This window comes from Trichinella spiralis, assembly GCF_000181795.1.
Source record: "Trichinella spiralis strain ISS 195 chromosome Unknown Scfld4, whole genome shotgun sequence".
Classification (NCBI taxonomy): Eukaryota; Metazoa; Nematoda; class Enoplea; order Trichinellida; family Trichinellidae; genus Trichinella; species Trichinella spiralis.
Genome location: NW_003526943.1, coordinates 5,528,010 through 5,552,665, shown reverse-complemented (window position 1 = coordinate 5,552,665; position 24,656 = coordinate 5,528,010). Strand labels below are relative to the sequence as shown.

The window sequence follows — 24,656 nt, the reverse complement described above, 5'->3', positions numbered from 1 at the left end:
CTTCCCTTCCTCAATCCTACTCTTTGTTGTGGGTGTCTGTTGAGTGGGTTGCGTGTTTTTTATTTTTTTTCATTAGTTCTAAATCCTGATATGAACGTTTTCCTGCTCTTGCCTCTCAGAAGTGTCCAACTGAAAAAAATGGTCTGGTCCAACTAACTATATTCTTCTCCGAATCTTGCGAAACAACGTTTATATATATATATATGCTTGACATTCCGCCTGGTAATTTTTAATTTTTTTTTTGCTTCGCTTTGGTTAGCAGCACGGTGAGCGCAGAGGTTGTTTGGTTTTCTCTTTTTTTTCCTCAGCTTGTGTCAATAATCTGTTGTTTTTTGCTTCTTCTTATTCTTCTTTTACATTTTCTTGAAGTAAACGGGACAAGAAGCAGTGCAATAATATGGTAAACAAACAATTATTTTAATATTAATATATATAATAGGTTTGTCTGTGTTCATGATTCGTTGATGATTATGACTGATTCACCATTATAAATATACATATATATATACATATATATATATGTATGCAACAATAGGGGCAGTTCGAGTACAGGTACATATCTTTTTTTCATCGGATTCAGCAATTTGGACATGCTTCTTCACTTGTTCAATATTAGTGATGACAGGGAGAAAAATAAAAATATCACACCTCCAATGTAAGTCACTAAAAATATTCAAGGCTGATGTTTATGATACAGATGTGTGATGGTTGAGGATTTTAAGTAAAATACATTTTTATTTCCTCAAATAGACCATTTACCTACCTCCTTTGACAGATAATTTTTGAGAAACAATTCGCCCACACAGAACCGCCATTCCTGTGCACAAGCTGTGTCCGAACGTGCCACCAACTATCACTCCGGTTATGTTCTAAAAAATGAGATAATTTCATGCAACTGGACGGATAGGATGAAAACGATAATCATCCAGAACTGCAGCCTTTCGGCAGACATATTTACTTCACTCGCAGATAAAATCACCGTTGCCATTTGAGATCGATCCCCCCATTCTGCCAGAAAAGTCAGTATAAACGCTTCTACGAATATCGCTCCAATGAAGCGACACATTGCACTTCCAGTACAAATGCTGGGTGCGAAAGATTTTCCAGCTTCTAAATCTTTCGCGTTTCTCTTAAAAATAACAAAGTTTAAACTTATTATAAGCGCGTAAAGGATATATACTGATTTATTTATTTACTGTCGCTTCGAGTTTTGACACTTCGGCTTGTGCTTCTTCGAACTCTTCTACCGCTTCATTGTTGGTCATGTAATAAGCATCTCGCAGCATTTTCAAGCCAAACACAGCAAACAATGCCGAGGAAAAATAAGTAACAATATGATGAGGAATCAAGTGAACTGCAGAGCCAAGAAATGCTGCAACATTGAACATTTAAAGAATGAATAATAATTTAAAAAAACGCTTTTCATGAAAAATTCCACCTGATAATGTGGTCATTAAAAGCAAAGCAGTAAGAGCACCACTGAACACAACTATTCGGGAATATTTCATTGCCATTGTGGCAGCGATGAAGAAAGTTTTATCGCCAATTTCGCTCACTATTACAACAGAACATGAAGCTAAAAATGCATGCGAAAATCTGCTGCTGCTGCTGCTGCTATCCGCTTCTATAGTAGATGTGGGCGGCAAAGTTGACATGACATCCGTCAATGCATGTGTTATCAAATTATCACCAAAAGTAACAAATGAGGCAGCTGTAGTACTGTTCAATAGTTGTGCTTCGCCGACGGCATGCGTCGACGACCACGGAACAGTGGTAATGAACAATCCCCACCCCAGCGTCGAACAACACGACAACAAAATGTAAAATAGCATCATACTATATTCAGACACTGCCATACATAAATTCTGAAAACAATGAAACATCCTGTCAATTTTATAATAAATACATGATTTATTTATTGATGACGGTTTGACATTCACGAAATACTTGCAACAAAAAAATCAATTTCATTCAAATTTCAAAAAAAATAGGTGAAACTTGAACACTGAATAAAAATGTAATAAAACATTAAATCTTATAACACCAGAAAAACTGTTTGCCACTTTTATTGTCAGTTTATCCTCATCAAGAGATCATCAAAACTTTCATCATTCACTTTATTGACGAAGCTCACCTTTTATGCAATGCTGATTGATTGGTGAAAATAAACGAACAATCCTAAATACACACTTCGATGGAACATTCCCCCGTAGCGAAAAAAGCTGCGCCACAAAATATCTTGATCCTAAAATGATAAGAATATTATTGAAAGTGTAAAAAATAATAAACGTCATTTGAATTGTAGTAAAGACTTGGTTGATCATTTGTGATACGCATGCAGCGATTTGACATACATACACATACAACACATGTGCAAAGGTTGAAAATTATTATTGTTCCAACGTGCTGCAGGCGAACCATAAATTAAAGTTTACTTTTTATCACACTGCGAATGGAATTTCATGCAATTGAAAAGCCATCGTTAGTGATGAGAAAAGTTTATCGCACTGCCATCTACAAAGTAAACTTTACAACGATTATCAAAAATAGTAATAATTAAAGTAACTTTTCAAAACTTTTCAAAGTAAGCAACTTTTCAAAAGAAAAAGTAAAAATCAATCTCAACTTATATTTCACTCATGACAAATAATATAAGTATCACCGCATAAAATGCAAAACAAAAGTTATTCCAATTATTGTTCTAATGTGTGAATATGAAAATGGAAATGTAAACATGCAAGGGAATCTGTGCATTCCATTCGGAACGTGGTTTCGTAAATATCAATGGTATGGCAGCAATTTTAAAAATAAAAATTACCTAACTTTCCATCAGTGCTGATTCGCTTTTGTTTCAAGCCCACGTTCATTTTTCATTGTCAAAATGAAACAGAATAAATTTCATGTACGGTCGATAAGAGAATGCAAGTTACAATAATTTTAGATATAATCTATCGAAGCATTAAATATTTTTTGATTAGAACTTCTTTTATTAATACCTGAAAGCATTTCACTTTTGCACATTGTATTTCATAGTTCATCACTCAAATTTGTAGAAAAATATCAGTAAAATGGAAGCAAATTTTTTACAATCCTTTTTATTTTATTTATTTTTATTCAGTTTTAAATTTAATGAATTTTAATGCTAAAAAATATAATATTATATACAAAAGTATTTGAATAATATAAAAACCAAAGTGATAAAATTGTGCTTATCAGCAAAACGTCATTGCAATAAATATCTTTGAAAAATGCTTTGTCCGTTAACGTTCAGTATATTTAACTGACACTTCAACTAAATGTTTATATTTTAATTTATCTAATCTGTTTTGTTTGTTTAGTTCAAAGAAATTTTCAAGGTAATATATTTAACCTTGATAAATATATTATTACAGTATGCTGATAATTTAAGATACATTCGTTTTGCATATGTCTCTACTGGATGGTTTCTCTTAACTTTCTGTAGAGTGTTTACTCAACTTATTCTACGTTCATGTTGTACCTGTGTACATTTTCCTGTTTTAAGTACAACAATATTCGTGTTTTTTCTATTTTAAAATTTTCACTAAACTTTTTCAGTTTTTTAGAACTTCTGAATAAATAAATAAATAAACATATAAAAATAAATAAATCATATGTGTATAAATCATCACAGTAGTTTTTAGCGTCTGCATTTTTTCATATGTATTTGCAAATGATCAATTAAAATTAGCTTGTACTTTTGTTTCGTTTATGTTCTTCATATTTAAGAAAATATGGCACATAGCAATGAAAATGTTGACTTTATGAAATATGCAATTGAGGAGGTACCATTGTTGATCGTAATATTTATTTTTAGTAAATAACATTATTTAAGGCTCCAGCTGCGGCATTTTACATTCCAGAATATTTTAATGACAAGGAGGAAGAGTTTTATACACAGCAGATATATTCAGCTCCCGCTCCGAAATGGACTTGCCTTAGTGCTAGGCGTTTGCTAAATTACGGTACTAGGGTCGATTTATTTTTATTATCAACTGATGAGTCTATTTAAGGAGGTATTGTTGGCAAAAAGGGACTCATTCAAGTTAATGATATACCTTTCTGGTTACGTGCACTGATGAAGCGGGTTTGTAAGTCAGTACCATTGTTTACTCCAGGTAATGAACCGAATCATGTTCTAATCAATGAATATTTACCTGGTCAAGGAATTATGGTAATTGTTCTTTTTATAATTTCTTTAAAATTAAATTATTTTAAATTACAATATATGTGAATATTGTCGCGGAAAGAATATGATTTGTTTCATTCATAAACTGAAATTTTTAATTTAGTTTACTTTTTAGCCTCATACTGATGGGCCAGCTTATTTTCCTGTGGTTGCCAACATTACTTTGGGGAGTCATACTTTGCTTGATCTCTATGAAACAGAAGTATGTATGCATTTCTACATTGAATGTTGACTGAGCAATCTTGTTTGCAGACGAGAAATTATATTGGATCATTTCTCCTTGAACGGAAAAGCTTATTAATAATTTCTGAGCAGCTGTACGTAAATTTCCAGCATGGTATCAAAGAAGTTAAAGAAGATGAAATCAGTGAAAAAATACTAAACTATAAATTATGCTCAGAAAAGTATAGTAGCGAAGAAAAAATTCCTCGTAAAACACGAATATCCATTACAATTCGAAACGTGCCGAAAACGATTACAGCTTTTACAGCTGTTTTCAATAACCGTGCATGAATACGCATGGGATGCTGGATTCCAGTGAAAATTTTACCGAGAGAGACTATCTCGGTTATTATTAAAGTTCGTTTCTCATTCGATGTTCATTGCCAAGTCAGATTGATTTTTTTAATCTAATTGTTCATTGATTCAAATTTCTTTCTTTTGATTAGTTGCTAAAGTTTCATTTTATTGTCTAAATATTTCCATTGACGATTATGTGACTTTCTCATTTATGTAATAACCGTTTTCTTTTACATTTCACACGTTTCAGCAATCAGTATTTTTAATATCAATTTTTTCGTTATTTTATATTTTGTTATTGTACCATGATGAAATTTTATAAAATATGATAGCAATAGATAGGTCAACAAAAGCAGCAAAATATATTAAGCAATGAATTTTATTTTTCAAAACATAAAACATCAATAACAATAGTAAAGAACAGACAATAACGGCAATGATGAACAGGAATAACTAAAATAAACAAATATAAGTGATCATTATTAGCAAAGTAGAAACAACGAAAGAGGAAAGAGCAGTCAATAAAATATAATACAAAACCATCACTAATATAAAACCCGACAGCTTTTACCCGCTTTCTTTCTTAGCTAATTGAGCAGTCCATTCCAAGTAGTCATTGGTTTTATAATTTGCATTATGTACATTCTAAAGCAGCAGTTATAAAATAATGGAATAAAGCTTATATGCTACCTGTAGTGCCTGCTTCAAGCAGGCTAACACTGGTATCGACTTGCGCTACAGGAAGGAAAGCGGTGGCAAGGAGCATTTTTATTTCATTATCTATTCTGTACTGAACTTTTAAGCCCAGCTCACCAGCTTCAACAACCAGTAGGAAAGCGAACTGAAAATTTTCGCCTGAAATCCAACATTCTGATGAGTATAGTTATATAGTATAGTGCAATAATGCTGAATGAAACACTAAAAATTTGAAAGTTACTCCAATTGAATAGTTTTTAAATAAAATTTGTGATATGAGAATTTAATTTTGAACTGTTTTAACTAATGGTATAAATGATTTCTAAATTCTTGTTGATCATTATGCTTATTCTTAATATTAGATAATTTTTAATTGTAGCCAGTTCATTATCCACATGTATAATTAATTGCTTTGCTCTATAATCACTTTTATTCCTGTCACACATAACACAGACTGACGAAAAAAAATTTATTGCTCAAAGTTAATTTATTAAATATTTAGCACTGAGTTTTTTAAGAAACGGATATCAATTAGAAGATATGCATATGAATGTATTTTGAATTATGAACAAAATTTTGCACATTAATATATTAAGATTGAAATAATCATTTAAAATAAAAAATCTAACTCTTTTAAATTTTAAATCTTAACTATATAATTAATTATTTTAAGAATTAATGTTTTTGAATTTCGTGACCTATTTCATACTGTAACTACTGAATTATTCTTACTTTTCATTTTATTATTTTGTCCTTGAGTTAAAATTTTAACGTTAAAGTGTTTGCTCAGTTAGTTTTAGTTTTGCGTTCTGTGTGCCTGTTGACTAGTAATGAAGTTTTGTCAGAAAAAGATTGATCGTCTGATTGAATGGGTGAGTAAAAGAGTAAAATAATTTATTTTCTTACTTTTTAACGTTTTTCAAATGTTGTTTTATAAGTATTGCACTTTACGTTATTGTTATAATTGTACGACTTGTATGCATTTATTATTTGAAAATACAATTTAAAATTTAACTGGAATTTTGAGTTTTTTGTGTCATTAATACTTTCTCATATCTCCAATTGTTCCAATATCATTTTTTGTATTTGTAAATTTATGCTCTACACGGCATCATTTATAATTATTAATTTTAATATTATATATGATCATTTTAGTTGAATTATGTGTGCTTTATTGTTTTTTAATTTTGTTTTTGTTATAATTTACGTTTTTTAATGTATGACAGCATTTGATTTTGTAGGTGAACTTGGAGACAGAAGATAGTATTGAATTAACGCCTGCTGATTCATTGTGCTCACTGAAAGATTTCCATCATCTGAGTTATATTATAAGCACCACGTAATTAACTTTTATTTTTTAATTCTATATATACAAGTTTGTACATTTAGTTTGGATGAACAGTCACTATCAACAATAGAAATAGATTACAAGAATTATGTTTATTATGCTTTGAAAACCTTCTACGAGAAGGATTTGTTCGATAATTTGGAATCGCTTGCAAGCATTAATGGTGATAATCCAACCGAAGAAGAAGTGGCTATAGTAGATTTGATTTATTTTTGTTCTTTTCTATTCATTCAGATTAAGAAAAAAGCAACAGCATTGTTTATGCTGTATATATAATAGTATTTTTTAAGGCGTTGGTAATTTTCTGACTGTAAATTTCATCTTTTTATTTGATTTTCTATTTTTAACATTGATTTGGTGTTGATCAATATTTAGGCTCTGTGTTTAACATTGAACTATGCCTTGACTTCGGCCAACAACACAGCTCACGTTCAGTTGGTTTTGACCAAAGTGTCCACAGAAAGCCAGTACGTAATCAAAGATGTCTGCGAAGGTCTGAGCAATCCTGCAGACGTGGCAGTTAATTGGTCCACCTTCTGGGAACGACTGCTTGGAAATGTTCATTTGGAATCGAACGGTTACACCAACGGTGATGCTAAACATGCCGAAAACGAAAATGGCGCTTCAGCCGATTCAGAGATTGAGGAAATGCGTTCCTATTTGAGCGAACTGAATGGTAGTTCCTTTGCCAAGGGGAGCGCCTCTTTTCTCAATAGCTCCAGTCCTGTGGTGAAATCTTTGAACTCGCCAGTGGTTCGCAATGCGGCTGCAGTTCGGCAAAAGGATCAAGAAATTCGACGACTAAAAGAAACTCTTGCTAGTAAAAATGAGATTATCGACACGTTGGCTTACGAGGTGGAAACTCTTACTAAAGCTTGCACAGTGAGAGGTATGCATTGAGTTTCAGCGGTGTATTTTTTGAAATGTTTTTATTCTTTCAATTAATATGTTTTCAGATCTTTAAAATTAAAAAAAATTTTTTAATATTGATTTTATAAGACAAGAAATCAGGCTATCGAGTTTTGTTATGGATAAAATTTTATTAAAAATTGCAATAAATTATCGTTGAGTGAATTGTGTAGAAACTGAGTTGCTGGCACTGCAAGGAGATCAGTCTAGTGCAGAAGCGTTGAGGGCAGAATTGAAAGAGAAGCATGAACTTTTGGAATCTGTGAAAAATGAAAATGCTTTGCTACTTGAAGAGATAAAATTGTATGTTGAAAATGTTTATTTATTTATCTGTTTTTTTATCGTGTGAATCTGTTCATCAGGTTGAAGCATCAGAAAGAAATTACATCTCGTGATGCGGAATCAGCTACCTCTCAACTTGAATTGATTAGAATTGAAAATGACAGATTATTCAATGAAGCAAGTCACAAATATATATATACATGATAAAATGGTATATATTATTTATTGTATATTAGAACATGAATGCCCAAACTGTGATACGACGTATGCGAGCAGAAGAAATGATGCTGAAATCAGAATTGAATGAACAATCTGTAATTGCTTCCGAAAAAGAAACCAATTACAAGAGGACATTAGAAGATTTGATGAAGCAGATTGATGTTTTGAAGAAAGAAAAGCGAGATATGTTAGATGAGTGCGATGAGCTGCAATTGAAAGTTGAAGTTGGACAGTTTGAAAAATTGTGTTGAAAATTTTTTTGCTCTCGTAAATTTGCATATTTTCAGGATTTAACTCAAGCGAATAATGAAATTCGCGTGCAGTTTAGACATTTGCATGACAAGTACAAAAATTTGAAAGATAAACTGGCTTCAATTGGTAAGAATAGGATAAAGCAAGTAGTATTTGTTGTTCTGTCTTGTGTCGGAAAATTTTTTTAAAATGAATTTTTGAATTGAATTGTGGAAAACGATGATCATCTCTTTTGCAGAGGAAAAGGAGATCAACGCTTTGAAAGAGGCACCAGAAGTTTTGAAAAGCGTCGCAGATGCCGCTGTTCAGACCAGCTTTATTCTGTAAGCATATGCGGCAGTGCTCACAAATTCGTGGTGTTATTTTGTTTTTCATTTCCAGCAGTTCTCCACAACTTTTGAACAATGTCGAAGAAGAAGATGAAGAATTTGGAAGGTAATAAATTAATAATAATAAATTGTGATGTGATGTGATAATAAAGAGTTTGATGATTTATTATTTTTCAGGAATGAAGAGTTTGTTGTGCCTGCAGCACTGAAAAGTGATGAAATGAAAATTTTAACATTGCATTCCAATCTATCACAGGGCAAGGTTTGTTTGGTTGAATAGAATTGCATTGCAGCATGATTTCTTTTGTGTATTTTTTTGAAATATAATTTGAAATGAATTATTAGAATATTTTCCGATTACCTTCCAAAGAATCTGCGATGCGTAAATTTATTTCTGGGTCCAGTGTTGCAGAATCGAATGGTGATAAATATGAATATGAATATGATTTTTATTTGTAATTTTTGTATGTTCTTTTCCAAACAGAAGATGAATGCTATTTCGATTCGGTCAGTCGAGCAAGTTCATCAAGCATGGCTACCGTTGCCAGCGTTCCTTCTGTCTCATCGACAGTGCACGCCACTCAAATAAGTATTCAATAAGGGTTTTTTTATTGTTCTTAAATTTGCATAATCTCATTGAAATTTTTTTATTTTGTTGCGTATCATTTCAGTTAAACCGATTGGAAACGAAGGTGAACTGTTTTCATGTAGTGTTCTGAAAAGAGTCGGTAACAAGAGCAATTTGGTTGTCGAAGAAAGGGTGATCGAATCGTCCAAATGTCCCAGTCCGCATAAGTTGGATGTGACTGCTTATGAAACTGAGCGTGTGTTGAAAAGCTACCGATCCGGTGAAGGTCTATTCACGCCGACGGTCAAGCTCAGCTACGATGCGATCTCCTTTGCAAATGTACTTTCTTCATCTCGAGTGCACAATGATGACGGTGACGACGTTTCGAATTTGAAGTTTGACTTTACTTTTTCTTTTCTGAATATATTTCTATATTAAAAATAAATATTATTCTTTAATAATATTATTCTTTTTAGCAATGAAGCGACCAATGAAAGTGATTTGAAATGGGACGATCGTTTGTCGGTGTTGCACTTGAGGAACAAAAAAGTACCATTGCATTTGAAAAGCATCTATCCGATTGAAACTCAATACGTGGCCAATAATGATATGGAGGAAAATTTGAAATGTTCAGCTGAATTCAATACATCGTATCTGGTGCGAAGCAATTTGACCACTCCAGTCAGCACTCAATTTACAAATTCAGTTATTCAAATTTTCACTTTCAGCAACAATTTGTGATGGTTGAAATATTAAAATTTTTATTTTAAGGCAAAGAAAACCATGCTGCAGAGTATTCGCAAAGCGTTTTCCATTCGAAAGCTGTCTAAACGTGAAAAAATGAATGCAGTAATATATATATATTCATTTATTTATTTATATATATTTATATTTAACCCCTTCCCCCCCCCCCCTTTTTTTTCTGTTTCACTTGAAACTTGTAAATTTAGAAAAGGGACTTAAACAAAAGTGCCCTCAGTCAGGAAACAACCGTTACATGTGCATCTGCAGCTTCATCTGTTACAAATCTTGTCGACATCGCTGAAAATGCACCACAGCAGGTAACAGCATTTAGCAGTTGTTACAACATTTCTTCCATGTAGAATGTAAAATGTTGTTCTTTTCAGAAAGCCGAACCCAACACATCAGGAAATTCTCAGAAATGGTTTTCTTTTGTTATAAACAATACACCTCCAAAAAAGAGGCCTAACAACAAGAAAAAGCAGAAATAATTTTATTATTCTGATAACTTTGTTCATCATGTTGTTTTTTTTTAATTTGCATACTTGTTTTATGAACATCATTAAGAAAATAATGCAAATAATTGTGACATTTGAATAATAATAATAAGTTATGTGAATTGTTCATACAGTCTGTCTGTCTACTCGATAAAAATTGTAAATATAATTGTTTTGTACATGCAGAAGTTGTGTTAATATTAATTTAAAGTTTTCGTTTTTGTATTCATTTATCAACTTTATCATTAGCATTCATGCAAATCGATGTAATTCACACTTTTTATGCTCTACGTGATATTTTTGTATTTATCTTATTTTATTTTATTTTAGCATACTCAATGTAATTTTCAGACTGTAATGAAATATTTTTATTTATTAATGTCATTATTACAGTGCTCATAAGAAAGTTTTTTATATTTCCTCAAGAAAGCTGTGCTTTTCATATGGTGATGGATAAATGAATAAAGGTTACTCTGCTACAATTAATTGAATGTTCTATAAGTAAATTCTATAATCGAATAAGTAATAAATAAAACAACAGTAAAAGCTAAAATGCTGTCTTGATGTCGTTATTTTCATCCAAACTTATTTGCAAAAGTGAATTATCTCACTAATGAAAGTAAAATAAGAAAAGCAGAAGTTGCTAAAATAATACTATCAAAATTGAATTCTTGCATAACGTTCAAATTTAGAACGGCTGATCTTACAAGCTGTTGCCGTCTTATAGTGATGTCCATGTAGCGAATTAGCATATCCGCATTTGACAAAGGTTTGTCATGGATAAAACCAGCAAATTGTTTAGCACGATTAAAATATCTAAAATCCATTAAACGTTAACGTTAAAATGGAATGAAAGTGAATATTTATAACATGATTACGTTTCATTTTCCAATATAATTTTCATTTTGTTTTCTAAATTTTCAGAAGTGATTTCCAATTTACTGAGTACTAATGATAATTTTTGCCGTTCAGCACGTAGAGCATTTGACAGTTGATCTCCAAAAAGTGGAATTGTAATCATCGGTACACCAACTTTAGCTGTCTCCAACAAACTGTTGTATCCAGCATGCGTGATGAAAAGCTTCAACTTCGGATGGTCTAATTAATAAGATTTTCTTATTAGCAAAGCATTTACTGTTAGTTGCATGCTCAATTTTAACTGTCATAAAATAGTCCACCAAGCACATATTGCATTATTTCATTTTATAAAAAACATATTTTAACATTTAAAGGCGCAGTTATTACCTAGAAGCTCTCTTTGTGGAATCCAGTCGAAGAGTTTAACATTTGGGGGCAAGTAATGTTTTTGACTTTCGTCCACACTCAACTTGCAAACAACAGTGTAATTAGGAAACCGGCTGAAAGCATCAAGCAGTTCTTTCTAAAAATAACTGTTTTTTTGCACAATAACCTCCAAATGATTTTCAAACACTCACTTTTATTTCCCATGGAATTAAATCAGCTTTTATAACTGAACCAAATGAAAACAATATTATCCCTGCATTTTCTGCTTCAACAACATGTTGCCATTCCTATTACAGTGCTTTACATTGCTTTGCATGTTTTATGGCATAAATATTTTAAATATTTCAGAAAATGTAATTGAGTAATTTTTACCGTGCTCAGTCGACTGCTTTTTGGTGGCAACAAATCTCCCAAGTATAAAACTGTTGGTAGCAGCGGCCTTGGAAATTCCAGCGAAGCTTCGCCATTTATTAGCATGCCGACTATATTCGAATTCAGTTCTGTAATGCTTTTGAAATCATTGCCGTAAATGGTTCTAAAAATGCTTTCTTCAGTTTTATGCGCCGATACTGGAAGCTGAGGGTACAGGAGCATAAGGGAACTAAGTAGACTGTTTTTAAGTCTGTCAAAAAATGTCATTTTATCAGAATACGCACTTCCTCCATTTGGTATGAAGCTTGGTCGAATTGGAGTTCCAACTATTGATGCAACGCTTTCAAATATTACAGTTGAGGGACTGATGCATATTGTTTTTGGAATTTTACCTTTCCAACCAAAAGCCAAAGGACATATATCGAGGCAATAATTCAGCAGTACATCATACTGAACAGTTTCTATGTGTTGTTTTAATGCTGAATTCTCGCTCAAAATTTTGCAGCTGTCGATTAAAAGTCTCTGAAACATTCTTCCAATAACGAAAATATTTTTTGTACTGTCTTTTTTAAAAACATCATTCTGCCATTGTTTCCCCAATGTGAAGACATTTTCAGTGATTGTAAAATTTATCTTAATCACTTCCACATTTTTATTGTTACGGAAATCAGGCAGATCCACCCCTGGTGTTACAGGCGCAAAGACAATGTGAACTTTGTAGCCATTTTCACTGAGCACATTTGCCAAACGTTCGTTGAATAGCACGTGACTTTTGCTAATGCCGCAAGCAAAGTGCAAAACGTTGCCTCGGAAATCTTTGGCAAAAAGTTCAGAAATAAATCCATATGTTAAACATATAAATACATATAAAGTTATATGTATTTGCATAGCTCTTGTTATTTGTTTGCGCACTCTTCGGTGTTTTTGCTCTGATTGATTTGTGCTGTTTAATCACGACCTGTTTTGTTTAAGCATTTTTTTGCAATCATATTTTTATCACTACCATCGATCACTGGTGTCGTATAAGTTTGTAACATGCATTTGACATAATTTTGACGTTATCAATATTACATTTTCTTGAATCTTTACTTACAATAGAATCCTACAGCCATCGCATCAAAGCAGTGAAGATTAATTGAAATGCATCTATTTTCCATTAAATTTTTTTTCATCATTTAAATGGTTTCACTTTATAAATGAGTAAATAAATAAAGTATATATATAGCACACTGTATATGTAAACAGAAATATGATACATAAGTAGTTGCACGGTTTAAGAGGAAAGATGTGATACTGTTTATGAAAGTTATATATGATTGTCCATATTTAAAAAATTATATTATTTGAATATCCCTCAATTAGATTTTGTTCATTATTTTTCATTCTAATGTTTGCTTCCTTGTTGTTTAAATAAAATCAATTGATTGATAAAAGGAAAAAATTCCAAAATAATTCATATCAATTACTTTAATTTTTTTTTACAATAATTATTTTTTATTTCATTTTCTTTTATAAATTTGATCCATTGGCCAAAACCACGTCTTTAGTCTTAAGAAATCTTTACTATTTACCGTCGTCAAATAGCCATTCATGCTTACAGTGTCAACATACATCTAGCTGTTATTCATTAGATTACTTATGATTAGTGCAATGCTTCCACTGAATTATACTGTGAAATGTTTAATTTATTCTGACTATGCAATGAGAAGCTATCCAATGAAAACTCGATTTTTTGCCAACCAATAGAAAATTAGCTCTGAAAATTTTACCGAAAGAGACTAAAGCGTTTAATTTATTTTTAAAAAGTGTTCATCGAAGGACATGATGCGCATGATTGAAAATTATCTACAGTGATGCATTTTTTAATTTGATTGATGCTGCTCACAGATGCATTTCCTGCAGTAAGAATTTACTTAACTAGACTTTAACAACTCATCAAACTAGTATGCAGGTTTTACTTGTTTTTAATCAAAGTTTTTTATGTTAAAGTTATTGTTGTGCAATGCGAAAAATCACTGACTGCTACAGTATGGAATATGCAGAGGAAATATATTTAATTACATAATTTTTACCTTTTGTAAGCATTAGCATCAACTGTTTTTGAAGCACAGCATTTCTTGAAAATAGAAAGAATTTTACTTCTAGTTTTTCGTCATTCAACAGCATTTCAATCATTTTGACGTCAACTGTATAAGTATTTATGCAAACATTAATTCGATGAAAAACTTAAACTGATAAGAAAATCATTTATTTACAAATTTGCAGTTTACGTTATAATGCAAATTAGACATAATTATTTCATCACTTTAAATTCTCTGATTTTACTGTTATTTGAAAACTGTAATTTGTAAATATGTGTAGAAGCATATTTAACAAGTCTGAAAATGATAAGCATATCGTAACACTAGAAAATGTGCTTAGGTCACATGTGTAATTTCATTTTAGCAGTTAAGAAGTTTTCAGAAGCTTGTGTTTCAAGTTAGGAAGCTTTAGTTTCAAAGAGCGTGTGTAAGATGCGTTTTGAACTTTTGATAAGTCAACTGGTTATTTGACACAGTTGTCAAACTTTTTACGGTTGTGATGCCAGTTTTCCATTATCTTGCTACAGTTACTTTTTTATTGCAATTATTTATGCTACAGTTTCTGAAAGTCAAAAAGGCAAATAAAAATTTGAAATGTGGATGGCACTAACATATGTTTGCAAATATTTTTTAAAGATACTTCATTTTTATACTTATTTGAGCAGTTTGACTTAGTCTTCCGTTTGTTATACATATTTTTTTCATCACTTGGAACTATGATTGCAAATTTGCTTCTTCGAGATATGATCACACCAACGTAAGGAAGTAAATAAAAGTGAACTATTTAGAATGTCAAAATTTTAATGAAAGCGGCAGGTTAACATAATTTATTAAATTATGATTTATCAATATTCACAAAATCAGTTCTTTTTAATAAAATACGTTTTACATCATCGCAGAGCCACTGGACATCACTACATTCTGCGCTGACTCTGCCATCTAGACACCCACTAAAAATATGTATCAGCAACCATACACTTGATACGTGACACAATGGACGCACTTTCACGAGTGAAATATTTTTTAGATGTATTTTTAATTTGGAGAGTGGTATGTTGAACTTGCATAAGCTGAAGAAGGAAAAACGCATTTAGTTTCTCTTTGACTATATCAGTTCTACACAACGCCATGTAGCAGCACTGAAACAGCATTGAAACAGTCGATGGAAATGTCTCTTCGCATCCCACAATGCATATTATGCATTTAGATGGTATCATCGCTTTTTGTGAAAACTTAAAAAGAACATCTCAGACGCTTCAGAAAAGTACTGGTAGAAATAAATGAAATTAGTCTCAAGCTGATCTTGGAAAAGTGCTATATAATTAGATGAACAGCAAATTTTCTTGGACAAGATTCCAATAAAAGGAACAGTCACAGACACTAAAAAGACCAAAATGGTTCAAAAATGGAGAACGTAATTGTGCGTTTGATTACGTTATTTTAATAGAAATTTAAAGTGAGAAGCTTTACCACCGTTCTCTGCATTAAGTTTTCCAAACAAATCCTGCGAGAATGTGAATAAGCATTTACAGAGCTAAAGATGAAATTAACATCTATACTGTACATTGGAAACTTCCCGTGACACTGAACAGTGCACCAGCAACACATGGATGACCTACGGAACAAAACCTTTGTGTGAGAATCCTTCCAGATGGATACATCAACAGCTAATTCTGTGGCAGTACAAAGCGTAAACAGCTGTGCTATCAGAAAAAGCACTTAAAATATTACATCATATATAGAAATGATGCAGTTCAATTTCCATAGATGGGACGAGTGAAACGGAATCTTTGGGCTGTTTCCATAAAATATTGCAATTCAGGCAGAGCATGTTCATTTTACAGAAGCTATCTGTAATGCGCAGAAACTGCGCAAGATGGCATCTGAAGCGCAGACACTAAATAAATACTCGCAAAGAATAAAAAAAGATAGTTATTAATTACTTAGTTTGTGGTTGTATTGAATAACTGTTGGCTCCTGCCATATTGAACACAAAACGCTTGTAATCTGCTGTAATGCCAGATATTGAATTTTACTTTGTTAAAATAAAAATATTTTAAAATGATCATAAATATTTAATAAACAAAATGTTATATTTTACTAATTGCAAATTTAATAATAAAATTGAATATGATTGATTGAATATGAAAGTGCAATATATAATTTCATTAAATTTCACGGAATACGTAGAAAAGATACTGGAATTTTTGAAAGTGGTTTTAATTTATTTACTTTTCAGTTAGGCCTTTGCTAAATCATGTCTTGCATAAAGTGGAGATATTTATTCAAAATACGTTTAAACTCTAATTTGTAAAGTAAACACCGTAGCAGCAAACATATAATAAGTACATTGCAAACAGTGTATACGCATACAAGCATATTATTATAAAGGCATATGCACAAAGAATATGCATCATGCTTTCATATTTCATTTTTATAATTTACAAAATGTGATTTTTAAGGAATGATCTAACTGGGTAAAAATTATGCTTACTGTTTAAAGAAGAAATTTTATTGGTTTTTTTATTAATTTAAAATGATTTTTGTATGATTCTCTCACAGGCAAGTGCTTTTGTTTTGCATATGTAACTTACTGCGCTTATAATTGCACAATTTTTTATAGATATGAAGCAGTTATGTTGCTACAGTTATTTTATTATGACAATTATCTTTTTATTACTGCTACATTTATTATTATTTATTCGTTGTCTAAGTTTCATATTTAATTATTATCAATGAAACAAATGTGTCCAATAAAAGTGATGCTTAATCTGAAAAAATGCATAAAATAATAAACTGGAAATTTTTCTTTAATAATTAAAATGAAAATCTTCTTTTAGGTTGAAATTCAGTTTTCACAAGTCAAAACAGCCTTTTGATTTCCACGAATGAGTAGGGTAGGCGGCAGATCTCGAGAAAGCATTTCCAACCATGATAAGTAAAGTGCTGCTGATACACCATTTCGTCGTGGTACAGGTAAGGTAATGACTACTAGGTTTGCATTCTTTGAATTTTCTAATAATTCTTCTCGTATTCGGAGCGTTTGATATGTCTAAAAGGAAGTGTCTTTAAGATACTTTCTGTGATAAGCATTATTAATTTCGCATTTGATAAGCATTATTTACATAAAATTCAATGAAGTAACTTTTTTAATATAAAATATTGTTCAAAATTAAATTAAACATGAATACCTTGTATTTTAGCATTGAAAGTTCTGCATCATCAGTTGCAACAGCCAGCAGTTCCTCTTCTAACTGACCACTGTTTCTATCTGCAACTTTAAATTTTGAAATAAGCTGATTAAATTCATTCAGCGTTGATTCTTTTGGTTGTTGTGAAATATCAGGAATGACAGTAACATCTTTGACATCAATTCGAAATGAATCCAACAAGTTGGAAAGTCTGAAAATATTTAAATTCAAACAATGATAACATATCTTTACAAGTATTTTTAAAAGATGCTTTACTTTAATAGATCATAGTGTGACTTACTCTTTTTTTTGTTCTTCAAACTTTTCTGAATCAGTTGCAACTGTAAAAACACGTAATTTGGCTTCTTCAAGATACGACCTTTCCAGTGTAAGTAAATGTGGGATGAGAATAGTAAGACCTGAAAATGGAATATTCAAATGTCATTCTAATAAAATTTCTTAATTTTCCATTTTTAATAATACTAGCAGGCTAATTATTAATTTATTGAAGTTTACAACATCAATTTTTATTGCTTGTTTAACTCACCACCATCATCACAAAGCCACCAAACATCAATAACAGCTTTCTTTATTCGATTTTTAAAAACATTAAGTTGCTGACCACCGGCGAGAGTTTTCTTCCATTTATCTCCTTTCATAACTTTACTAATTATTGTGCTTTTCTTTCTTCCTTTTAGTGCTTCATGCGTGTTGCTCGTCACAATTTCAAAATTTAGATCACGAATTGATGCTGCATCGATAGATGAATCGACTTCACTATCATTAATATTGGTCCGCATAGAATTATAACGGCGATCATGCATAATGCACTCTGAATCATTCATATCGAAACATGGATTTCCATCAATTATTCCTTTCTATAAATAAAAATGCTACTGAAAATTAAAAGAAATCTTTTAGAGTTTTTTCTTGATAAATATAAGTAAAAAATACAAAGCATTAAAATTGCATTGCGCACTGTTTAACTTTAATCATTTTACTTGCCAATAAATAAGGTAACTGATGATAAATAAATGGAAATTCTGCAAGATAAGCCTGTCAGCATACAAAAGTTAATTAGTGCTTACAGTTTTATAACACTATTTTAAAATTTTCAAGATTAATATTAATTATATTTTAATAAGGGTGATTTGTTACCTCTGAATTAACATCCAGTCTGCTATCATGAAAACGCGGATTATCATAAGCTCCAAAATTTATGCTAACAGTATCCGTAAATACACTATCCATAGATGCAGTCATTCTAAGTGGACTAACAATGATGGAACTTCCATCACTCCTTACGTATTTGCAACGAACATTGTGAACACCATGAGCAGTGACATTATCCGAAATGGAATCATTCACTGTTTCTTGATTAAGTAGTGACGAGATGTCAAATCCTTTAGGAAGACGCAAAATAATCAAAGCTTTATCATAGTCAAATGCAAAGCTAAAATAAAAACATTCATTAAACGATGTAATAAATGATGCGATAAGTATTCACATACTGAATAAGTTGAAAATATTCGCTGATTTCTTTAGCGTTTGATTCAATCCAATTGTTTTTATATCCAAGAAATAAGATATTGGGTTTTAAATAGCTCATGCCAGCTGTTTGAAGTAAATAATGAGCTCCTTCGGACAAATTTGGTGCAATTACTGGTGAATAAAAGCCATATATTCTTCGACTTTTTAGCCAGACAATCATATGCTTATTGTAACGGTCAACCACTTCTAACACCTTTTCACTTGGTGAGCCCTTTTTTTATAAAAAAAATTCAGTATTATAAAAATGTTAATAAATTATTTCAATTTAGTTAGTTCATTTTATCCAAACAGCTTCATACATTAAGTAGCAGTTCATTTAACCTACTTTAATTTAAAATGCTTTACTTGAATATTAAAACTCAGCATTAGCTCTCCGTACAGATGCATTAATTGAAGCTACATTTGAAAATCCAGTCTATCAAGGTATATTTTTATAATAAAGTGATATATTAAAATGTTTAAATGGAGAAATGTTATGTAGAATGTAAAATTAATTACCAGAATCACATGGCCACAAATAAGCAGAGAGGTGTTTTTGGTTATATTTGACACAAAGTCAATTAACTCTGGGCGTCGTACTGGACTTCCACATAAAAGCAAAATTTGAGGACGATAAGTTTTGATGTGATCTCGGGTAAATTGTAGTTTTAGCATTCTTCTCAAAGCACTTAAGTATGAATTTGCCTCCAAACTGGAACCCCAGTTTACATCTGAAACAGATTCCATACATTTTAATCAAAAGCATATATGCTGATCAATAGTAAATGAAAGCAAATAATTTGTTTGAATGTAACTGACCTGGCTTTCTTCGCAAGAGATACACGTAAAGCATTATTGCAAATGCAGTAGTAATCAAAGCTGCCCACCAGTTTATTAAAAACATGAAACCAAAACAAATTAGTGCTCCAATAAGTGACATCCACTTGTTATAAAAAGTAAATGATGGTCGAAAACCAGGTGCTTTTGCAAAAGAAGCATCAAAACAAGCGTAGTTGATCAAAGCGTAGGTAGCCATGAAAAAATTGCTTATTATTGGTGCAATAATATTGATTTGGCCTAAAGCAAAGTACATAACAAGAGTATATGCATTTTATTTTGGAAGACAATATACCTATTCCAATAATTGCCATACTGATAGCAAACAAAAGGACAATAGCACGTCTAGGTTCCTTATTTCGACCATGACCCTCCGCAAAAAATTCAATTTTTGGAAATAGTTTGTCTTTAGCCACTGCCTTAAACCAAAAGCAATGCAATTAGAAAGTAATTGAATAATGGAATTTTTACCTGAAAAAGTTTAGGACCTGATATCATAGCTCCGAGAGCTGAACTCAGGCTGGCAGCAAAGATCCCGGCTGTTACTAATGGACCCCATGCACCTTCAAGTTCCAAAACCTAAACAGTCTTTTACATTACTTAATGTTGTTTTTCTTTATAAACTGAAATGATAATTCCAAAAATACAAATATTTTATTATTATTAATATAAAATATTAATATTCAATGAATTTATTAATTATTCATTAATTTATGAAAAGTTACTAATTTCATTTCAAACATTTAGTAAAATCTTTTTGTTAAATTAAACAAATATCAATCTGTTTTATGATAAAAATATAGAAAGAAATATTTTACTTTAAAAAATACTTAATTTAAAGTTAAAGAATAAAAATTTTAATTATTATTTGGTTAAGAAATTTTAGTATATGTACAACAGTCCATGTTCATGTTCAATTTTTACAGTTTATCATTTATATTCTAAACTCTAGTCAAAATTTACTATATTGAAATTATAAATTCAGAATTTATTGCAAATTATCATATTTTACTTATCAAAATACCTCATAGGAATTCTGAGTTCCATACAAACATGTAAAATTTGCGGCACAGTCTGTCAACGTTCCATCTCTTAAATCTTCAATTGAACCAGACGCATCTCTAATGTACAATCAGTTATTAAAAATCATTTGTTCACTTTTATATTCATTTCACTTTTTTATTTTTACAAAAAATTAAAACATTTATATTAATTTATATTTTGAACAAGACTACTAGTTTGTATCAAAAAAATTATAGACAGAAAAAGGTAACTTGAAAAGTTTAAATGGAAGTTTAAAAATTGTACATTATGCACTTTATTCGACAGCTTTAGCAAGTTTCGTGTAATTAGGGTTTATAAGAGAGGCTTTTGAAAAAAACAAAAGTGTATGTTCATCAGAAATATAAAACTGTTCATTAATAATTAATATTATCTTACCTTAATACAGTAGAACCTGTAACCCAGAGCACACTCAAATAAATTCCTCCAGTAATTAGCATCGACCACAAGGTTCCTTTGGGAATAGCTGATTCAGGATGTTTCAAATCTCCAGAGATGTTCGCTCCAGCCATAAAACCTGCTACAGCTGGAAAATAAATGGCAAGAATGCTGAAAAAATCTTCACCACGCCAATCAGGAAAAAAGTTGCTTTTCAGTGTATTTCTGTCATAGCCTGTCACACCCCGTGCCATCTGCTCTTCGCTGATGGGAATGAATGTTCCTATGTAATAGTTCAAAACTGAGGCGACTAATACAACCATAAGAACTATTTGTGCTTTCGCTTCAAAATTAACGCCTGTAAAAACTATCATCAAAAGCACACATCCAGTTATCCATCCAATGATTCGGATGTCCATTATTTCTCCATCAATTAGTTGAGTATGGAATCGCTAATAAATAATCAGTCGAATGATTAAATTTGAACAAGCATCTTCATTTTACTTACTCCCATAAGTGAAACGACTGTTTCCGCAAAGCCAGTTATAGTTATTGCTGTGGCAGTAACGTTGGCAAGGCAAAAAATAATTCCAATACTACCTCCAAATTCAGGCCCCAAAGTTCTAGATACAATATAATATACACCGCCTGAAATGATTAAATTCTTCAGAATGCAAGCGTTTTTTGTGTTTTTCCTGAACTTACCGCTTTGAACTCGACCATTTGTGCACAATGCCGAAAGTGACAATGCAGTAAGCAATCCTATTAATGAACTCAAAACGATGATTATGCTTCCCAAAGCAATGCCCGCTTGTGCACCAATCCATGTCAAGCGTAAATAAAATATTACTCCAAAAACGCTCAATGAACTTCTTATCTAAAATCAACCACTCTACTCTGACTGCTTGTCGAATATACAGTTTTTGTTACTTACTAATACACCTTCAATCCAGCCCAACTTTTGTTGCACCTTTTTTGTTTGCTTGCCATCAAGATGTGGAACTTCTTGTTTCTATAATACATTTAACATTAAATGAATTAAAATTTTTTAGCTATAAATAATGTTATATCAAAGTTATATCAAGAATCAGAAACTGCGTTATTATTTCAAAATAATACTTACACGATCTATTATATTATCAAGATAGATTACAGAGTCGGAATGAAGCTGGCTCAAACTTGGGCGTTTTTTCAAATTTGAATTTGTGAAATGATGAACATCTTTGTCAGCATAATTTTGCAGATGAGGCATAGGTTCAGTTGCGGGCAAATTTCGATTGTTCGCTGGTATTTGCTCATTTTCTGAATCTGAATTTGTTCCAGAAGATTTTTGCAATTCAGCGGATGTAGATTTCGCTTCAGGTGATGCTTGCAATTCTGCTTCTTTGGATATTATCCCTGAGGCAGTGTTTTCTTTACCAGATTCGCTTTGCATTGAAAATTGATTTCTAAAATGAATCCATATGACAAACTGTTATTGCTTGTGAGGGTGGAATTGATGGAAAGGTAAAAAGTACACCTTGCACAAATACGTTTGTGAATATTTTCATTCTTACATGTTTACAGTATAATTTAAGCTGTTGTTATTCATATCAAATCAAAATTTTATAACATTTATTATACAATAAAAATACCTCAAAAATTTATGTTGTTTTTTTAAATAGTTTGTGATTCATCATATTTAAAGAATATTCGATATGTGATCATTTATAATGAAAAGTTTGTGATAACAATAAGCTAATGTTAAATGCCGTTTTTGTAAAAGTTTTGTGAAAAAAAAGTTGTATTAAATAATAATAATAAGTTGAAAAAAATCTCATGCATACAGTGTTGAATAGCATATAATCTGCCAGTGTTATTTGCAGTTATTAATTTAATAATGTAGCTTAAATTAGAAAAGGAAATGAATTGTTAATAAAAAAAGAGTAAAATGTCAATGGCCAATGAAAATGCAAAACTGGTTCAAAAGCGAAAAGCGTGTTAATTGTGTAATTTAATGAATTTTAATTTCTCTTTCAATTTAATTGTAGTTTTTTTTCACAGGTAAATTTTAAAATACTCTGCAGTATTGGTGAGATAAGTGGAAAGAATTAATTTTGAATGGAAATATTTCGACCAAATTCCAGTCTCGTCTCCTTATTGAAGATGCAAAACTGTGATGAACTGAATTCAGCAGTAGTTGGGTGTCAATTTTTGCATTAACAATTTAAATCAACTGAAACGAAAAGTGACCTTTCACGAGGATTAAATATATAATGATCAGGTTGATCAAAAATCGAATGAAGACTTCACTAGTACAAGGAAATTTTGCCAGTCAGTTTTGACAGGCAAAATGATGTTAACAATATTTGCGATATGGGAAATATTTTTCACCAGTTTTATAGATTGATAAGAAAAAATGATGACAGCAAATGTAACGATTTTTGAAGTGATCAAATTGAGACATTACCTGTTCAAGTTAGTGGAAAAAGAAGAATGTTCAAAAAGTTTGAGACAAAAAATTACAATTTTTATCATTGCTTATTTTTAGATAAATTTGAAACAATGTGAGATTTATGAAAAATAAAAATTTTTCATTAAAATCGACTACAATTTCAAATAACTTTCTATCATATGTTCTCAGTTTATTGTTCACAATCGTGAAGTACCACTTTTAAAATAAAATGTATAAATAGAGAAGCGCAAAATATTTATCATTTTATTCATTCAGCATTATATGTGTATATTTAGCACGTTTGAATAAATCTGAATAAAAATCATTTCAACGAAATCAATTTTCACTAGTTGATTGAATGAAATGGACTTTATTAACGTGAAGTTGAAGATTCAAAAAAGAAGAGATTATTGAAATATAAAAAGTAATAAAATGGAATCTTACAAAATTTTTCTTTTTTTTTGTTATCAAAGAAGTACTGGTTGATGAAAGATGATTTTCAAGCAAACAAACAAGCAGCCAAAAGCAAAGTAGCTAATTATGAAAGTTGTGAATAGCAGCAAGCAATTGAAGCAGGAGGGATCAGAGACGATGACGCCGGATCAAAGATTGTGGCAGAAAGTTGAATAAATTTATTCTTCTTCCATTTCGTGAAGACAAAGGGAAGTGAAATGTTTTGGAAAACAACTGCTTTATCGTAGAATCTCTGAATGACAGACAACAAGGTGACTGACGTCCAACAAGCTGCAACTAATACAGCAGACAGAGCATACAGCACGCGCTGTTGTCAAAAGATTGCGGATGCTAAACTACAAACGTGACAATAGTATTATTTTACAGGCAACAACACGCTACTGTTGTTGCTGCTCCTGCTTTACTTTTTTCCCCAAACCGATACTGACCAGTTTATTCATTCAGTTGTTGTTCATTTGAAATTTTGCTTTATTTATTATAATCAA

At 31.2% G+C, this 24,656-nt stretch overlaps 6 protein-coding genes across 6 annotated transcripts; 2 read left to right on the top strand and 4 right to left on the bottom strand.

The window, feature by feature from the left end:
- Positions 1-598: 598 nt before the first annotated feature.
- Positions 599-1,883, bottom strand: Tsp_01372 (putative membrane protein). Its single transcript, XM_003377139.1, has 5 exons — positions 1,439-1,883; positions 1,197-1,372; positions 959-1,129; positions 764-869; positions 599-663 (listed from the first exon to the last, which is right to left on the bottom strand). The coding sequence occupies exons 1-5, from the start codon at positions 1,881-1,883 to the stop codon at positions 599-601; spliced, it is 963 nt and encodes a 320-aa protein (XP_003377187.1).
- A 1,365-nt stretch (positions 1,884-3,248) lies between these two features.
- Tsp_01373 (alkylated DNA repair protein AlkB protein) lies at positions 3,249-4,748 on the top strand. Its single transcript, XM_003377138.1, has 6 exons — positions 3,249-3,270; positions 3,748-3,818; positions 3,854-3,983; positions 4,032-4,192; positions 4,323-4,409; positions 4,608-4,748. Exons 1-6 carry the CDS (start codon positions 3,249-3,251, stop codon positions 4,746-4,748), a joined length of 612 nt encoding a protein of 203 aa, XP_003377186.1.
- A 1,504-nt stretch (positions 4,749-6,252) lies between these two features.
- Tsp_01374 (hypothetical protein) lies at positions 6,253-10,561 on the top strand. The gene is made up of 13 exons (XM_003377137.1): positions 6,253-6,294; positions 6,664-6,761; positions 6,812-6,965; positions 7,146-7,659; positions 7,841-7,995; positions 8,198-8,404; positions 8,468-8,558; positions 8,671-8,755; positions 8,939-9,023; positions 9,107-9,182; positions 9,433-9,668; positions 10,280-10,390; positions 10,457-10,561. Exons 1-13 carry the CDS (start codon positions 6,253-6,255, stop codon positions 10,559-10,561), a joined length of 1,959 nt encoding a protein of 652 aa, XP_003377185.1.
- A 474-nt stretch (positions 10,562-11,035) lies between these two features.
- On the bottom strand, positions 11,036-13,072 carry Tsp_01375 (putative UDP-glucuronosyltransferase ugt-60). Its single transcript, XM_003377136.1, has 6 exons — positions 12,761-13,072; positions 12,185-12,706; positions 11,813-11,948; positions 11,446-11,665; positions 11,248-11,383; positions 11,036-11,062 (listed from the first exon to the last, which is right to left on the bottom strand). Exons 1-6 carry the CDS (start codon positions 13,070-13,072, stop codon positions 11,036-11,038), a joined length of 1,353 nt encoding a protein of 450 aa, XP_003377184.1.
- Positions 13,073-14,252: 1,180 nt separating this feature from the next.
- On the bottom strand, positions 14,253-15,926 carry Tsp_01376 (hypothetical protein). Its single transcript, XM_003377135.1, has 5 exons — positions 15,825-15,926; positions 15,244-15,335; positions 15,148-15,215; positions 14,324-14,370; positions 14,253-14,300 (listed from the first exon to the last, which is right to left on the bottom strand). The coding sequence occupies exons 1-5, from the start codon at positions 15,924-15,926 to the stop codon at positions 14,253-14,255; spliced, it is 357 nt and encodes a 118-aa protein (XP_003377183.1).
- A 1,187-nt stretch (positions 15,927-17,113) lies between these two features.
- Tsp_01377 (solute carrier family 12 member 2) lies at positions 17,114-22,698 on the bottom strand. Its single transcript, XM_003377134.1, has 16 exons — positions 22,387-22,698; positions 22,198-22,275; positions 21,969-22,140; positions 21,772-21,911; positions 21,264-21,715; positions 20,848-20,944; positions 20,295-20,402; positions 20,119-20,242; positions 19,806-20,063; positions 19,506-19,717; positions 18,968-19,218; positions 18,615-18,909; positions 18,004-18,334; positions 17,758-17,875; positions 17,457-17,667; positions 17,114-17,317 (listed from the first exon to the last, which is right to left on the bottom strand). The coding sequence occupies exons 1-16, from the start codon at positions 22,696-22,698 to the stop codon at positions 17,114-17,116; spliced, it is 3,363 nt and encodes a 1,120-aa protein (XP_003377182.1).
- Between the last annotated feature and the right edge of the window lie 1,958 nt (positions 22,699-24,656).

What these genes read in the sequence shown, in the direction of transcription:
- Tsp_01377 (XM_003377134.1), bottom strand. Translation starts at nt 22,698, where the DNA reads ATGCAAAGCGAATCTGGTAAAGAAAACACTGCCTCAGGGATAATATCC. An exon ending in TTGATAATATAATAGATCGT is followed by an intron (nt 22,276 to 22,386) that starts GTAAGTATTATT and finishes AATGTATTATAG; the next exon opens with AAACAAGAAGTTCCACATCT. An exon ending in AAATGGTCGAGTTCAAAGCG is followed by an intron (nt 21,912 to 21,968) that starts GTAAGTTCAGGA and finishes TAATCATTTCAG; the next exon opens with GCGGTGTATATTATATTGTA.
- Tsp_01374 (XM_003377137.1), top strand. Translation starts at nt 6,253, where the DNA reads ATGAAGTTTTGTCAGAAAAAGATTGATCGTCTGATTGAATGG. An exon ending in AGTTATATTATAAGCACCAC is followed by an intron (nt 6,762 to 6,811) that starts GTAATTAACTTT and finishes TTGTACATTTAG; the next exon opens with TTTGGATGAACAGTCACTAT. An exon ending in CCGAAGAAGAAGTGGCTATA is followed by an intron (nt 6,966 to 7,145) that starts GTAGATTTGATT and finishes ATCAATATTTAG; the next exon opens with GCTCTGTGTTTAACATTGAA.
- Tsp_01373 (XM_003377138.1), top strand. Translation starts at nt 3,249, where the DNA reads ATGCTTTGTCCGTTAACGTTCA. An exon ending in TAGGCGTTTGCTAAATTACG is followed by an intron (nt 3,984 to 4,031) that starts GTACTAGGGTCG and finishes AGTCTATTTAAG; the next exon opens with GAGGTATTGTTGGCAAAAAG. An exon ending in TTGATCTCTATGAAACAGAA is followed by an intron (nt 4,410 to 4,607) that starts GTATGTATGCAT and finishes AATTATGCTCAG; the next exon opens with AAAAGTATAGTAGCGAAGAA.
- Tsp_01375 (XM_003377136.1), bottom strand. Translation starts at nt 13,072, where the DNA reads ATGCAAATACATATAACTTTATATGTATTTATATGTTTAACATATGGA. An exon ending in GGAAACAATGGCAGAATGAT is followed by an intron (nt 12,707 to 12,760) that starts GTTTTTAAAAAA and finishes AGAATGTTTCAG; the next exon opens with AGACTTTTAATCGACAGCTG. An exon ending in CAGCCGTTCTAAATTTGAAC is followed by an intron (nt 11,063 to 11,247) that starts GTTATGCAAGAA and finishes ATTTACTTATAG; the next exon opens with AACATTCAATTAATTGTAGC.
- Tsp_01372 (XM_003377139.1), bottom strand. Translation starts at nt 1,883, where the DNA reads ATGTTTCATTGTTTTCAGAATTTATGTATGGCAGTGTCTGAATATAGT. An exon ending in TTTAATGACCACATTATCAG is followed by an intron (nt 1,373 to 1,438) that starts GTGGAATTTTTC and finishes TCAATGTTGCAG; the next exon opens with CATTTCTTGGCTCTGCAGTT. An exon ending in AAAATTATCTGTCAAAGGAG is followed by an intron (nt 664 to 763) that starts GTAGGTAAATGG and finishes GAATATTTTTAG; the next exon opens with TGACTTACATTGGAGGTGTG.
- Tsp_01376 (XM_003377135.1), bottom strand. Translation starts at nt 15,926, where the DNA reads ATGTATCCATCTGGAAGGATTCTCACACAAAGGTTTTGTTCCGTAGGT. An exon ending in CGGGAAGTTTCCAATGTACA is followed by an intron (nt 15,336 to 15,824) that starts GTATAGATGTTA and finishes TTCCTTCTTCAG; the next exon opens with CTTATGCAAGTTCAACATAC. An exon ending in TCCATTGTGTCACGTATCAA is followed by an intron (nt 15,216 to 15,243) that starts GTGTATGGTTGC and finishes ACATATTTTTAG; the next exon opens with TGGGTGTCTAGATGGCAGAG.